Genomic DNA, 17,563 nt, shown 5'->3' with positions numbered 1-17,563 from the left:
AGCGCTGCGACTGTTAACGCCAGTAAAGCCAAGCGAGCGAGCCAGCAGCGAGGTGTGTTTGATGAATTCAGTTTACACAGTGAAACTTATTTTTCATTAAATTGATATTAAATTTTATTTAAATTCTTGTTCAACTTTGCTTAACTTCTTATGATATTAGCGAACGCCAACTGTGCAGAAAACCAACGAAATTTATATTTCAGTGCTAACTGGCCTCAGGGCATCCAGTAAATGTATTCTCATATACAGTGAACACTCGGTTAACGAACGTCTCAAACAAGAATTGTGTTCATTAACCGAGTGTACACTGTTGATCTTTATATATTTCTTAATCGAACAATAATATGTGTATTTTACTTTATTTTATTATAATTTTTTTTTTTTAGAGATTTTACAGTATACATGGTACAGTAAAAATAAAATGATCTAAAAACTTTAGCCAAATAAATGTATGTTAACTCAGTTCTTCAGTTTTTAAAGTACAGTTCCGTTAAAGCTAACACATATATGTATATAAAAAAAAAAAATATTTTTTTATAGCTTACTATAAGTACTTATGAAGTATATGCAATCGGGTATTACGCTAGGTAATATCTCTTAAATTCTAGCAGCTTATGGTACGAGCTTACGAGCCGAAGTTAATGCGAATTGCTTAGGGTAATACTATAGACAAGGTAATTGAAACGGATGTAGATTTGACCTGGGCCAACTGGTCTACAGTGGTGGGCCGCATAAGTAGCTCTCCTGCAGCAGGGCTGCCCCAGCTGACCGCTACTGTTCCGGTGGGCTGTACGGCTTGCCGAGCGCACGTCGGATCGCTGACTCGGCGATCCACATGAGCAGGGCGAGGCCGGTGAGGAAGTTGAGGCAGTGAATGGTGGCGCTGTAGCCATAGGCATTGGTGATGACGCCTGCAAAGCACAAAGCATGGAGATTCGAGATTAGAGGGATTCCAGTGTGCTGCACTCGAGCGGAAATACTCACCCAGCAGGGGTCCCATGGCGAAGGAGAAGAGCGTGTTGAAGATCAGCTGCAGTCCGGAGGCGGCAGGCAGGCGACGCAGCGGCACATAGCTGGGTATGATCAGTGGGGAGAATATGGTGCGGAAACCCTTGCCGAAGCCGATGAGCAGAAAGACGGCCACGATCACGTTGAAGGACGAGGCCATGGTGACGATGACGCGGCCGACAGCGATGCAAATGATGCCGAAGGCGAACAGCACCCGATTGTCCAGGTTCACCTTCTCGAGAAAGAGCGGGGCCAGGAAGCGCACCGAGATGTCCATGCAGGCCAGCAGCGACATGACCAGGGAGCACTGCTCGTTCGTATAGCCATAGCTGTTCAGAATGAACGGCGTGAGCACCGAGAAGTTCATCTCGCCGAACATCATGATGCTCATGCCGACGACCAGATTGACAAAGGTCACATTGCGCAGCAGATCCAGATCGAAGAATTTGGCCACCTTCTGGCGAAACTTCATTTTGCGCTTGGCCACCTCCTCGGCCTCGACGGCGGCCTGCAGTGCCTGCTCCTGGAGACGCAACGCCTCGGCTGATTTCTCCAGCACCGCCTTGTCCTCGGCGCAAGTGCAGCGCAGGGGCTCCTCGCCGCCCGGCTTGGAGTAGATGCTCGTCTTGCTAGCGTACCGGCCGAGGTCGCCGCGCTCACGATTGAAGTAGTTCGGCTTGGATAGACCCATGGCCGACTCCTGCTGCCGCTGCAGCCGATCGGCCTCGTTGGCCTCCTCCAGTTTGTCCAAGTTGTCGCGGCTCAGCTTGGTGGCCGCCGAGGTCGCGACACTGACAGAGGCCTGGCGCAGCAGCACCTGCCGCCGCTCGGAGGCCAGCGACAACTTGGAGCCGAACCAGCCGTCGTTGGCCCGTGCCAGCATCGGTGTGCCTGGATCGGTGATCTCGTAGCCGGGATGCTCGGGATCGTCGTCATTGAAGAGATACTGCGAGGAGAAGATGCCACGCTTGGCGCGCTTCTGGTACTGGCAGTACTTGCACTCGTAGTCGCTCCACGGATCGCTGCCCGCGGACAGCAAATTGCCATTGGCCTCGAGCAGCTCCGGCTGGTCCTTGGGATCGACGCTGTCGGGCTCGGGCTTCTCCGGCTTGCGCACATGCCGCATCACCGGCTGCAGCGTAAGGGCGCAGAGCACCGCATTGAACGCGATGCCGGCATACACCAGAATCGTGCCCAGCGAGCCATAGTAGTCCAGCAGAAAGGTGGACACGTACGGAAAGATGATGGGTCCCAGGCCCGTGATGGTCCACGAGAAGCCGGTGGCACGCCGGCGGCTCTGCTTAAAGTACGTGTTCACGGCCAGCGAGACGGCGGCCATGGCCAGACCCAGGCCCACACCATAGATCAGCGACAGGCAGATGATGTACTGCCAGAAGGTGGTGCAAAAGGCCGAGCCGAAGATGCCCAAAAAGCCAAGGGATGCGCCAGCCAGCGCCACCTGGCGGAAGGTGAAGCGCCGAAACATTGCTCCATTGAAAATGCCTGGAAATAGTCGATGTAGTTACCGAGCCTAGATCCACCCAGAGATGCTGTGACTTACCCACTAGCGAGGACAGCGTCATCACCACATTCACAATGATCGTCGTCTCCTTGGCATCGAAGCCCAGCGTCGACATGCGCGCCCGGTAGATCAGACCGTACTGCTGCAGTGCCGGAAACATGAAGAACTATACAAAGCCAGAAAGGATTAGTTGAAGTCGTTTCCATATCTGCTGTAGTTCTCTCTCTCTCTCTCTCTGTGGTACTCACATTATTCAGGCCCGCGGCCACACAGATGACCCAGCCCCAGCCGCCATCGGGCGCCACAAAATCGGGACCCAGATCGCTCTTGTCGCGACGCTTCGGTTTCTTGGGCTTCGTCGTCTCATTGTAGACGCTCGCGTAATTCTTCTGTGTCAACGTGGACTTATCCATGGTAGTTGATGCCTGCAATGGGAGTGCAAGAAGTGGGAAAAGTCTTAGACTTTACTTCTGCATGACTTTTGCATTTAGTTGACTGAAGTGGATTGGATAGGGTACATTAGTTCACAGATCTCTCTACAATCGAAATGTAGCCCAATCCAAATCCCAGTTCAAAGTATAGAATGTTGGAAACTTAAACAAGAGTTAGCCAAGACAACTTTTGGGTCCGCAAGAATCTTTACGACGGTCAGGAAATTACTCTCAAAGAGATCGAATGTCTCTCTCCCCATTTCTCCCTACCCCAAAATGCATTTCACAGTTATAATTTGGCTTGTTAGCATACGAAAACGTCTACCCGATTAGATAATCTTCAGATAACTACGCAACATGACATTGAATTCGTGCTCAAGCAGAAAAATCCCGATATACCGGAAGTCAGTGAAGACTTTGCTTAGAGGGCAAATATTTGCGAAACCAATTGAAGAGCCACAAGTCGGACGCATGCCATGGCATGATTAAATAGCATGTCTTTCTTATAGACAAACTCAACTCTAATTTCTAAGCTAACATGGCATAACCAGACAGGCATCTATCTATTGATCTATCAGCGTTTACCTGAAGCTATGCAAAATTGTCGCCATTTGTAAGGTGGAAAATTGCGGTCTATCAGAGCTGTTAGACTTCGACTCCTTGCGGCATGCCGCGGCACACCTCATCATTATTGTTATTGCCATTGCCTAATGCTAGATAATGCTCTAATTGCTAATTGGCATTGTCGCCGACAACGTCGGCAGACCGTCCCCCATGCTAGGCATTATTACTATTATGGTAGGAACGGGTCTGGGTTTGGGTTTGGGTTTGGGTCTGGGTCTGGGTCTGTCTTAGACATGTGCTTTCTACAATATATTGTGTTGATTTTGCCATATGGGCGCGACGTGACCAAAAACCGCGTCGATCTTTCTAAGCGATTCGTATTTATATGCAAAACACGATAGTCGCACCAATCGCTGTTGCTTCTTCGCCCAGAGCGAGCGGCAATCGAACGTGGCTTGGGAAATCACTTAGCGGGTGTGCCCGGTTCATTGAGATCAATGCGATGCCATGGAGCTGGCTTAATGGCTGATGGTTGCAGCCAGACAGGAATTGCTGCTGGACGAGGGGTAGAGGCAGTGGTAGAGGCAGACTGTCGCCGTCATTTGGGTTCTTCATAAAAACGCAGAGACAAAACACAAGAAAAAAACACAAAATCATTTGGTTTAGTTGTAAAAATAATGAAGAGTCCATAAGGAAAAGAGCAGTTAAGCATAGCCCCTATCTGCGTCCCTCTCTCCACCCCCCTCTCTCTCTCTCTCTCTCTCTCTTTCAGTCTGGCATCGCCCTCATCTGTAGAGTTCTATTTATGCAGCGATAATTCGGAGACAGGCCAACCAACTGGTGCTGCCAGTGCACTTGGCTGCTGGCACTTGGATGTCTTCATCGCAGCTGAAGATAGCGAGTGGTTGCCGTTGCTGGAGTTGCTGGAGTTGTTGGAGTTGTTGTCGTGGCTGCCGTCCTCTTGTTTGCCATTGAACTCCATCGAAGCGTGCCATAAATTGACGCCCGCTGTCAGAGATTCCGACAGACAGTGTCAGTGTCAGGGGCGTACTGAATGAAACCATCTGTAGGCGAGGAGGGGAGCCGAGGTAAACCATGACCAAGATCAAGTCTGAGAAAAGGGGAGCAGCACTTAACAGCCTCACGCACTCATGCCATCGATCAATGCCCGTGTCGGCTGTGACAAAATAAGACAAGAGCTATGCAGTTCGATAGTATTCGGCTATGGAATACCCTGACTGGATTGCACAGTACTCGGGGGTAACTAGTATAAGCCAGAGTTGGTAAGCTTTATTATAACTTGCTCAAACCCAAGCACAAACTGGAGATTGTTTAGGAATATCTATATGCCCTTGTTGGTTATTTTAGCTTTATAAAACTAAAGATCAATAACTCGTCCTAGTCAAAATCGATCATAATATGTGGATTACACAATACTTGTGAGTATCTATATGCCAGAATCTATCTTGAACTAAAGTTCGATAACTCTAATTATCGATTATTTAATGTAAGCTTCATCTGTCGAAGAAATCTCTCACTCCGGTGTTTCCTTTAGGGCACTCCGGTATTTCCTTTAGGGCAGCTCGTTATGGGCGCGTCTATTGCATATCAATCAATATGTAAGCGTATATTAGGGCTTCAGCCACTCCCATTTCGGCCACTGGCATACATTATAGATGAGAGCGACTATATACCCAGTTGAAATGATCTCAGGGTATACGCAAATAACTTTCGCTTAGCACACGCAGCCAGTCCAAATATTTAGTTGGCCCGAAGACTGGACCCGACTGACAGCGGCCAGACTGACCAAGAGAGAGAGAGCAGAGTCAAAGAGAGAGAGAGAGAGAGAGGGAGAGAGAGAGATACTTAACAAGCGTTATCAACTCGACCGGTTTGCAGCTAGTTGTGATTTGTCGTCGCTTCGATTGGGGCTATTTAATGGTTTTACTTTTCGCAAGTCATGCGGCATGGACAATAATAAGTACGCCATTAGCATGACAAAACGCGAAGGCGTCATCATCATCATGATCACCATCATTATCATCATTATCAACAGCACGCAAGCTAATGATTCTCATTCCGCATACGTCAGAATTCATGATCATCAGGAGCGAAAGAGAGATAGAGATAGAGAGAGAGAGAGAGACAGACACTCGATTTCCAGCAAGCCACGATGACTGTTCGCAATTTCTCGCTGTACTCGAAACTCTCTACTCGAGGGCTAACGGTAAGCTCAAGTATTATATATCAGCTAGTTTAAGAGTACATGATTCATTCACGAAATTCATTCAAGACTGTTACAAATTAAAATCTATATAGACATATTCTATCGTCATACTTTCTCAGCGATTACAATTTATGGAGTAAATCCATACCTTGTCGTATCCATAAATTAAAGCAAGAATAATATTATAAGTGGATGCTATTTATAGAGCTGCCCCCGAGCCTAACTGGTTTCGGTCTGTGACTTTTTGGCTAACCTCTACACTTCAAGCATATAATTATGCCTATTTAAATAGTGAATTATTTAATTATACATATGATTCTTATAAAAAAGCAAACAGCGTGATTAAATTCCAATTAAATCAGATTTTTATATACGTACATCTGACTTTAATTAGTCAAGCAAACAAGAAAAAGATTATTTTTGCTACGTTTCGTTGACTTATTTGTTTGCTAAGAGCTTGACATGGGGAATAATATATGTGTATATAACTATATACGTATATATATACAGATGTGTATATGACGTGATATTGTGGAAAGAAGAGCAAAGTCTGCTTTGGATGTTTCTTAGCTCTGTCGTGATGGCCTTGGGTAGATTAGCCCAAATCGAATATACAATACTCGTAGTTGTATGCTTTATTCATTATGTCTACTTTTTATTCTCGAAATATGTTGTATATACTTTCTAAACTTTATACATTTCAGATACTTTATATACTTTGTATACCTTATGTACTTCTTATACATCATGTGCTTTGTAAACTTTGTATATTTCTGATACTTCATATACCATATATACCTTAAAAACATTGTATATCCCAGATACTCTATATTCTGCATTTTATATATTTATATTTCATCTGCATCTTATACTTGGTATACTTTAGACACATCATATACAATACTTAGTATATATATACTTTATATTCATACTTTCATATACCTCTATTGCTTTGTATACATTATGTACATATTTTCATATACTTTGTATACTTCAATATACTTTGTATACTTCATATACTCAGTATGCTTTACCTATGTATACTCTGTCTGCTTCAGTTTTCTTGCCTATCCAACAAGTTTCATAGAAACTCTGTTCAGCCCATGCGAAAGCGTATCTCTTATCAAACTCTGTCGCTTCACTAATATTATCTAATAAATGCCATTATATAACATATCTATATCAATATGCATATACATGTACCTACATCGAGCTTATTATATATTTTGTGTATTGATTGTGGATGCATAAAACAACAGGCCCGTGTGCTACGACATTTGGGAAACAAGCAGCAGCTAAGATACCGGCCGCACCCGGTCGCATCGCTATCTAGCGGCCCGATGCGGCTTATCATGCGCCGTTCGGTGTTGGTAATTAGTCTGTGCCGTTGACTCACTCGTAGATAAAAGACATAGACTATAGACATCGATATTGGCATCGACGCTGTCGGCTCTATTGATTAGGTCATTGTAACTAGCCCTTTACTCGCTCGCTCTCCCTCTCTCGCTCTCTCTCTGTCTGTCTCGTGTCTCTCTTGTTAGCTTATCAGGAGGAGGCGCGGAGCCAGAATACAAATAGTGAAACACTTGTTACTCAAGTTCACATATTTGTCTACTTAAGGGAACAACAACAACAACAACAACAGCAACAACAACAACAAGATGTAGCCACAGGTGTAGCTCTCGCTCGTGTATCTGGCAGATACATCTGCCATATATCTGTATCTTTTGCCAGGCGGAAGTTGAGGCTGCGTTTCGTGTTCCCTTTTCGTTTGTTTTTCATCATTTCGCTAGCCAATTGGCAGTTTGTTTGCCATTTAATTGAGATTAATCGAACGGCGCAATTTTTCAATTATACTCACAAGACACCCAATATGCACTGTGAGAAAAACTCTAGCAATTCAAAATAATTTATATTATAATTTATATATTATATTGTATATTTCATGGTTGAGCATTTCTTAGCTCTTTCTTGCATTCGATTGCTAAAAGGTTTATATCATTTTATTGTACATATTTTTCGCTCAGTGTAGCAGAGTTTCGTTCACTTCGAATGCTGAACAATTAAATTGTGTCAATGAGCGTTAATTGAGGCCCATAGATATGGGTGCGAGTTACAGCTAGTTATTGATTGCACTCTAATGGGCATTATTTTTCGGGACGATCTCTGTCTCTCACCCTCACCCTCTCGCGCGCTCCCACAATCCCACTACAATTATACGATATAGATAAGCGGCCAGTCAATCTGAGCAAACGAAATGAGTTCAATCGAACCGAGGTGCCAATAAAATTCTGATGCACTCTATTATAGTCTCATTGATTGAATCAAAGGCTCGGTTCGCTAATATAATGCTATTCTCTCAGACGGCATAATTGGCAAACGATTCTATAAAAGCTATTCAATAGTTTAGCTAGATTTGTCGTCATTTTAGTTGTAGTGGACCCTACCCACAATTGCTGGATGGGTAGAGTCAACAATTACCAAATTCTTGAAGCATATGAAGATGTTTGAAGCAGGTCGAGACTTGGTCCTAGCAAGGTTTACCACGGGGCTAATCGGGTGCTATTTTTATATTTATATTATATTTTAGGCATTAGCATCACATGGAAATATACAGCTCTATAAATTGATCAAAAGTTTATATTACTATTGAGCTCCACTACAGAGAGCTGGCGAGAATAGCAATTGGAGTAATGCTTCCGATCTATGGTGGAGCTCAACAAGTATTCAATTTGATATTTCTATGTGCTGCTGATTTCTTGAGCCGAGTGTAAATATCAAATCTTAGCTATTAAAATAACATAATATTTCTATCTAATAATGATAAGCCTAGTGATAAGTCTTACAAGGTTTGTTATTAAAACAAATCATAATATCATATGCTCGGACGAGTATTACGCAGTCGTTGACACCCACTAAAACTGATCGCAATTATAATATAAATACAGTAGAGCCCATTTGGATTCATAAGGGTCATAAGGTCTTCCATTATATTTATAGATATATCTCTGAAGATCAGCTAGTTAAACCAGAACCAGAACCCTGCATACCCTGAACAAGTAGACTAGCAGCTGACTGATTAGTTAATTATAGCTTTCTGTTAGATTGTTTTCCCAGCTACCAGCTTGAGATCAGTTGATGCAGTTTGTGTTTTAGTATTCAAGTTGATCTATGAGTCGAATCACCTGCCACTCGCTGAGCTGTTTGAAGTGAAATTGAAATGCAAACTTGGCTTGAATTTGAAATGAAAGTTCTATGCTTTGATATCCGAGGCAAAGACAGTGAGTTCGGCTTGAGTGTGCTGGATTATGGATTAGACGGGCCATCAGCTCAGATGTCAGCGCAGCGCATTAAATATTTCGTGACATTGATTACGGCACACGTGTTGTACGTAGTCGCGGTTCCAGTTGCTGTTGCCATAGGAATTGCTATATTTAGGTGTATTTTGATTATTGTTATTGGACTGCGTGCTAAGTCAGTGTGCAATGCAGTTGCAGTTGCCTTTGGGTTTGCCTTTGCCTTTGCTATTGTCGTACAGTCACGCCGCACACATAGGCCGCAAAATAATCCCAGCACCCGACGCATTCTCACATGTGTCGATGAGCCGGCCAGCCAGCCCCTCCTTTGTCCCGCTGCGTGCCGACTCAGAGCTGGGATTTCGATTTGGGTTTTCGGTTTTTGGTTTTCGGTTTTGGTTTCAGTTTTGGTTTTGGATTTTCGATTTTCGGGCTCAATGCGAGTGGCGTGTCGCTTGTTTATGCATTTAATGCGCATTTCAAGTCATTTCTCTAGGCTGAGTTTTGCTTGAGTTTGTTCAACAACCAAATAAATTCACGTACTTCAATTTGACGCGGCTAATGTGTGCGCCCTAAGTGGTTCTGTGAAGGGAATGTGTATGAAATTCAATACGAATGCCACTTGAGGAGCATCCAAAGCGGTCTAAGCCCAAAACATTTTCCCCATTAGCCGATGGCAATTCGCCCTGTCAAACATGACGAGCGACCCCACAAACGGACAAACATATCAACCGAGCAATTCCCCAAGCTGCACATTGTTAATCTATGCCATCCCAGACATCTGTAACGATCGACATTTATCGCCTCTGCCTGTCTTTATCGACACCGCATCGCATTCACTGCGATAACTACGGCGTACACTCAGCCGACAGCTATTTTCGTATTTCGCCGATAATAATCAGACTCTTGGATTCTAATCTTCATACACATAATGTCCGCTAGTAAACCTGAGGCCAAGGGCACACTGAGAGAAAAACCAACTACACTTTGCATATTTGTGCAAAATCAATTGATAGCATTGTCTAGATTATATGAAGCGTACAGATCGTATAGCTGATATGGATTATATGGAGCATATATATGAAATATATAAAATATATTCGTGCAGATCCTATATGGACGCCTTAAATTATAGATTATGTAGATCATATGTAAATGCCATATTTTCAAAGATCCTATTCAATATATAATCGTATTAGTTTTTGAGCAAATAGATCACATCGTATCGTATGGATCGTATAATTCGAATATAAAACTGTAGAGACCGTAGAAATATATGAAATATAAATATGAAATGTATAAGTCATATGTATCATATAGATAACAGAGACCGTAGAAATATATGAAATATAAATATGAAATGTATAAGTCATATGTATCATATAGATAACATAGATCACATAGATCATATAGATCATATAGATCATATAGATCATATAGATCATATAGATTATATAGATCATATAGATCATATAGATCATATAGATCATATAGATCATATATATCATATAGATCATATAGATCATATAGATTATATAGGTCATATAGATCATATAGTTAATATAGTTCACATATATCATATATGTAGATCATATGGATCATATAGAACATATAGATCAACTATATAGATTATATCGATCATATAGATCACATAGAGCATATACATAGATCATATAAATCATATAGATCTAATAAAAAATGCAATATTTATTTATTTTGTCATTATTTTATGATAATGATAAACTCAACTTTTAACTTTAACATCTAAAACACGACCGAAACTCTGGAATTGCTTGAATTAAAATGTTTTGATCGTATCACAACTTTTAAATGCTTCATGACTTTAACTTTAACTACTGCTAATTGCAGAGTAACTGGTTCTAGAATGACTTGTTATAAGTTGTTGTTCCTCTGCCGAATCGAAATCCCTTTCTATTTGAGATAGCACTCTGCAGGCTCTACTACAGTTGACTACGCTTATTGAGCCCCAAGGTGAAACGGTTTTATAAACGATACAAAAAAAAAAAAAAAAAACAAAAAAAAACATGCAGCTCAAACATTGATAATTTGATTTTGTACACTGTGTTTTTTTTTTCGCCCAGCTCTTGGCTAACTCAATTTGGCCAGGGCACGCGGGAAATGCCACTGGGACAGACATACAGGAAGGGCGCATGCCCCAGCCCGAATAACTTCGTTCCACTTGTTGCCATAGCTGTGGGTTGACTTACGCGACAGTTTATCACTTCCGATGCTAGATTTCGCCTTTGCTTTCAGTTTAATAACGTGTATTTGAATTTTTTTGGCTTTCTATACGTTCATTAGATGGCTGATAAACGCATACACACACACACACATATACACACTTTAAATAAATTCACAATAAAAAAAATGTTTGCTAATAGTTATTTGTTGACTTCACAATAGCGATTTTACACAGCACAGCGCTCAAATACAATGGGAAGAGCACAAAGCCCGGCTTGAACAATGTACAATAGATGTAAATGTCGCTGTTAATGCGAATGTTAACGTTAGCGCCAATGTTAATACATATGTAATTATACGTAGAGCACACACAGGCACACGCACGCACACACACACACACGTTACTCGAGCTGAGCCGAACGTGTTGTTAACTGTTACGCGTCCAGCACTCGACTTGCCTGCTAGCAGATATTGCTGTTGGTTTTATAGCGCGATACCCTGTACATGAATGTGTGTGACTGTGGAGGGGGTATGCTAGACACACACAGACTATGGGTTATCATTTAGTTCTAAGTTCTATGTCATAAATCAAATATATTTAAATTTTGATTAGTATTTATTCAACAATTTATGTTTACTTCATGTACATTATTTTTTATAAATATATCTCAAAATAAATTTAAATATCTATATATTATACAATTTAATAATATTTATGTAAATAATTTTAAAAAATTTGAATATTTATATTACACAATTAATTAATATTTATATAAATATTTTTAAAATATACCTAGGTCTTGTATATATGTATTTTGCTTACAATCTATGTTAATAAGTTATATGGAAATGGTATATTCAATTTATATTATTTATTAATAAAACTATTCATCAGTATATATAATATTATTTATTAAAAATATTTCAGAGTATATTTGAATATTTTTAATATTTATTTTTTATAATTTAGCAACTAAGAATATTTATATTAAATGATTAAAATTTAAAATAATTAATAAAAGTGTCTCAGAATATACTTGAATTTGTGTATATTTATAAAAATTACTTAATACTACATTTTCACATGACAGAAATATTTAAGAATATATTTTAATATATTTATCACAATATAAATTCATTGCCTACAGGGTATATAAGCATTCGCGCTTCACTGATTGATTAACAACCTCGCAGCATTGGCAGACAGCAGCACTCACACACACACACACACATACACAGAGACGCACGCTGACTATGTCGAGCAGAGGAAAGAGAGCAATGCAATTGGCGCATTAACAGTTAACCGTATGCGTAGGCTGCTGGCCGACAAACCGGGCAGCGCAGACAGCAGCAACACGACCATGCACTTGAAGACGATGACGACGACGACGACGACGACGAACCTCGCCAATCTCTGTTGCTGCTTGCGCGCCTGATTCGCACACTTGTTTTAGTAGCAGCGAAAGCAGCGCCGCAGCAGCGCGACAGCGCAGCGGCAGCATAAATTGTCACTCTGTTTGGGAGATAATCAGTGCGATCGCTGGCGCTGGCAGCAGAGCTGGACAGAGGCAGTGGCAGAAGCAGCAGCAGCAGCAGAGGCAGCGGCAGCAGCAGCAGCAGCAGCAGCAGCAGAGGCAGCAGCAGAGGCAGCGGCAGAGGCAGCAGCAGCAACAGCGGCACTTTGATTCCGTTGCTAGCCGCTTGTCGAAATCTTGAGGGTTTGAACTTTGACCAGATGGCAGCACCGACCACACACACACACACTCACACACACACACACTCACACACACACACAGAGAGAAACATTCAAAAGTAGAAGTTGCGGGAAATAGATAAAAATCAGGTAGTTTGACTGACAGATCGATCGATGGTTAATTAACTTTTAAAGAGCAACTAACGTTGCCGGCAAGCCTCAAGGCTCTGTGCGGCAGATTGCCCAATTGATTATTGATCCGACATCAATAAATAATCGCCGGCGAAATTTGCTGCAGGTGCTCAAATTGCAAATTGCAGAGAGTACTACCTACATATACATACATACACATACATATACCATGTACATATGTAATTTTTGGTATATAAATCAACCATAACCATGGGCATTCCGAGCAGTTCAATCATTTCTCACCCACTCCACGAGGCTCTGAGCGCGGCTTGGCTTGATGATGACGCGTCGCTTCGTTAATGCTCGCCGCTCGCCGCTCTAACGCTCTCTCGCTCTCGCATACACTCGCTTGCCTTGTTGCTTAGTCTCCGGCGTTTTCATTCATACGCTAGCGCCATAGCTTCTAAACAGGTGCTACGAAATGCCGCATTGAGTCAATTATAATACAAGGTAGATAATTAACTATGTGTGTATGTATGTGTATCTCTCTCTCTCTCTCTCTCGCTCTCGTCTCTATGTATGTATGTTTCTATACGGAAATTGTGCTCGACTATCGCGAAACTAATACAAATACTTTATTCGCATGTATGATTGAAGACTTCAGACACAACTATAAATATTCTAATTCACCATGAGAATTCATAATATTTGTATATACATATATATTTGTCTTAAATAATAAAAATAATGATATAATAAAAACAACTTTGTTCATACCTGTCGTAGCGCAGTTAACCCAACTAACAATTACTGGCTCTGTTTATAGCTCTATAATAAAAGTAAAAAAATATTAATAATTATAATTGAAATCGATTATATATACAATATGTACATATGTATACAATTTGTTGGTTTCAAGTTCAATAGGTTCAATTGTACTCAAATACATACAAATATATTATATAATATATAAGATAACTGTACAATGTGTGTTCTATTAAATACTTATAGTCATCTGTAATAGATTTTGCATGCCTTATCGATAAGGAATTATTAAAAATATTTCAGCCTGTGAAATCTATGAGTAATATTATAAAATACAGTTTTCAGGACGGTAATCTTATCAAATATTTCTAAAAGAATTATTATATAGTCTTACACTAGAGATTCCTAAAACATTATCGACAGACTTCGCTCGAGTTTTGCCCATTAATGGCAGATTCAATTGACTGGGGTATTCCAAGGTTTTGCATTTTCTGCTATGTAGATCTAATCATCTATAGAGTATACCATATTGATAATGGTTCTATTTAAGTTGAAACATGTTTGCTATATCTGCGAGTCTGCTTACTTGATAACGATAATCAAAATTCAATTCAAATCGAAAACCATATGAGACTTACACAGACTTAGGCACTTTTATATATTGAATGTATATGGAAATTCCATGTCTCTAATCCGAAAATTGTGACGATTTTTGAGTAACTGCTAACTGCTTATACACATAGAGTAGTAGGACTCATGGCGCCTTTCCCTGCCGAAAACATTCGCAAATATTTACACAGTTCTTCTCTTCTTTTTTTATGGGTTCTACTTAGCATTAATGGATAGCTCGTCGTCAGGTCTGTTGACTTTCCACTTTGTACCGAGCTCTTGACTCATAGCATGAGTTGATCAAACTGTCTATCAAAAGTTCTTTTTGTATTTTTGTACTTAGTCACGAAAGTGAAATGAGCATATCGGCTTGTCATAGCGTTATGTGCCACTGGTCTCTTGTCTGTCCGTCAATTTGTCCGTACGTCTGTATAAGCAAACCATTGCATAGCTATTAAAGGTAGAGACTTTAAATTTCGTATACATGTACTCGAGTATACTCTCGTGATCGTAAATTGATCAAATATTCTCTGGGGAATGGCATATCGGGATTATTATTTTGCGATTTGTCAGAAGACTTCCGGTTTAGAATGGGGGGCTCAAATATATATATGGGGAGTATATAAATGTACTATATATGTATATACGCTCATTTGGGGGCATGGGAAATCGGGTATAACGAATTTATAGATAACACACGATCTTGTAGCTGGTGACATTTGGACCTAGAGCGAGTATTCTGCAGTCGGTAGCGCCCGATGGCAATGCTCTTGCCTATTGATTGATCAGTTTCGCTCATTGCCCAAATGTTATTGACAAAGTCGAATTCGCTGTTCGCTGATTAATGATCGTGACTTGTCGAACCAAAATCGAGCTCTCATCAAGTATATATCGTAGGCACCAACTCATTTCGTAGACAATCAATGGTCAATGGCACCATCGGGATTTTTATCGCTCGGCGAGTCCTGATTGCCTAGGCTCAGTTCAATATTTGCTCGATTCTCGATGCGTTTCATGTAAATTCCTAATTTAACTGCCAGACGCGTCGGACTGCACATTTGTGCGGTTTGTTTATTGGCCGAGCTGGGGCGGCCAGCCGGCAACGGCTGACAATTGGCAACGGCCATAAACCGGTTTAAGGCCAACAAACCAAACCAAAGCCAAAGCCAAGTCAAGCTGAAGCAGAGATCAGCGACCCAGCTGATATCTGCCCACGGGCAGAGCTTTTTCATTCAATCTGTCAAATGCGAGCGAGCCAAAGGGCAGCGGCTGCAACTTCATTCGTTTCACTTCGGCTTCACTGGGAGCTTCACACACACACACACCCACACACCCACACACATACACATTCACAACAAATATTTCGCAACATTGTCTGTTAGCGCACTCAGCTTCGGCTTGGGCTTCTGCTTCAGCTTCTACTTTTGCTTCTGCTTCTGCTTCGGTTCTCGACTTCAGCTTCGGCTTTCGGCCTCAGCTTCGGCTCTTGGCTTCAGCTTCGGCGTCGGCTCCAATTACCGGCAATTGCATGACACATCGCACGCTGTTGCTGATGAGCGGCCAGCATGACTTGCCTTTTCGGGTTATACGAAAGAAAAGACAAAACAACAAAAACAAATAAGCTTGCTAGGCGACTAGGGGATGCCCTGAACCTCACGCACAGTGACTATAAATGGGCTTACTTAAGCATAGGCAAAACGTGAGAATGACATTCAAATACAGTCAAGTCTCGATTACCGAAAAACGCAATAAGCCGAAAAAATTCCCTCTCAATAACTCTCGATAATTTGAATTTCTGTGTTTTATTTCGGTTAACTTTAAGGGAAAAGGGTATGGCAAATAGGAGTAAAAGATTAGAGAAACAAAGTCTGTGTATTCATTACAGGAGTCCACAGGAAGTTAAAGTTAACCCTCTTTTATAGTATTCAAGCTAACGCTTAAAAATTCAATAAACATGATCGATTTTTATCGATATTAAGGGATGAGTTATCGTAAGAAATAATAAATGTCTACAGCTTTTTAGACCTCTATTTCAAATATAAGATTTCAAGTCTCTAGATTTGTTGGCTTATTAGATCACTGCAACATACCGATGCATGGACAGATGGACGACCAAATAGAAAAGTGGAAACGGTCTTACGGACACTGCAAGATCGCCCATCAGATAAGATCAACGCATGCTCCTAATATGTTTCTTGGTATCTGACATGTCTTCGCCTGTCGCTTGCATACATTATCACATAACCAATATACCCCGCATTAACGTTTTCAATGGGCCCAGTGTATAAATAGACGTCAAGCCGAAGATTAGATATGCTTGCATACTTGGCAATAATATTTATAGCATCTGTGCGAATTATTTGCAATCACAATTTCTGAGAAAAAACCAACGAAAAAAACGTGATTTAGATAAACTAATGTACATATAGGTATATATGTATAAGTATGTATGTATATATACATATGCATGTGTATATGTTTAGAGCGAGGTCTGCTCAAAAAGTAACGCTAGTGCTGCATCTTGTATTGATGTTCCCCACCTGTGCCGATAAGTCTGAATATTTTGAGTACTTGGGTAATGCTCGTCATCGACTTTTCTCTAGTCCATCAAATCAAGCACTACTACAACTGGACTATCCCTGACTGGACTATCCAAAATCTAGTTTTATAAGACTTTGTTTTGTTCCCTGTCAATTGAAGAGATCTATGAAAGATTTGACTGCAGTTCTAAGACCATCGGAAATCCACATATATTATATTTATATATACATATATGTATACGTAAAAGCCAATCTGATCTATGCTAGAAAGTGAATTCGAATTGTCTTAAAGGTCCAGATATGTCTCTTAATATTCAACCTATCTGTACTCAAAACAGCTGGAACTGCTTCCCTGTCGAGCGTTACAAACTGCATTGAAGTCTGTCATAGGGCCGAGATGGGGTTTGTTGTGTCTAGAGCCACAATTGAAATGCTGGTTGGTAAATCAATTGTTAATTGATTGGCGCACGCGTTAAATTTGTTTGTGATGTAAACAAATAAAAAAAACAACAACAACAACAAAAATTATAGGCAAACCAAAAAAAGAAACACTTGAAATCCAATTAAAGTCGCG

At 41.0% G+C, this 17,563-nt stretch overlaps 1 protein-coding gene across 1 annotated transcript; it reads right to left on the bottom strand.

The window, feature by feature from the left end:
- Positions 1 to 482: 482 nt before the first annotated feature.
- Positions 483 to 11,717, bottom strand: out (outsiders). The gene is made up of 5 exons (XM_030389889.2): positions 11,277 to 11,717; positions 2,779 to 2,955; positions 2,570 to 2,696; positions 985 to 2,511; positions 483 to 911 (listed from the first exon to the last, which is right to left on the bottom strand). Exons 2-5 carry the CDS (start codon positions 2,941 to 2,943, stop codon positions 772 to 774), a joined length of 1,959 nt encoding a protein of 652 aa, XP_030245749.1. The 5' UTR covers positions 2,944 to 2,955; positions 11,277 to 11,717; the 3' UTR covers positions 483 to 771.
- Positions 11,718 to 17,563: the final 5,846 nt, after the last annotated feature.

The sequence above is a fragment of the Drosophila navojoa genome, chromosome X (genome assembly GCF_054131105.1).
Source record: "Drosophila navojoa isolate 15081-1374.11 chromosome X, UAZ_NAV_1.0, whole genome shotgun sequence".
NCBI classification, from domain to species: domain Eukaryota; kingdom Metazoa; phylum Arthropoda; class Insecta; order Diptera; family Drosophilidae; genus Drosophila; species Drosophila navojoa.
This window is presented reverse-complemented; position numbering and strand designations above follow the sequence as displayed.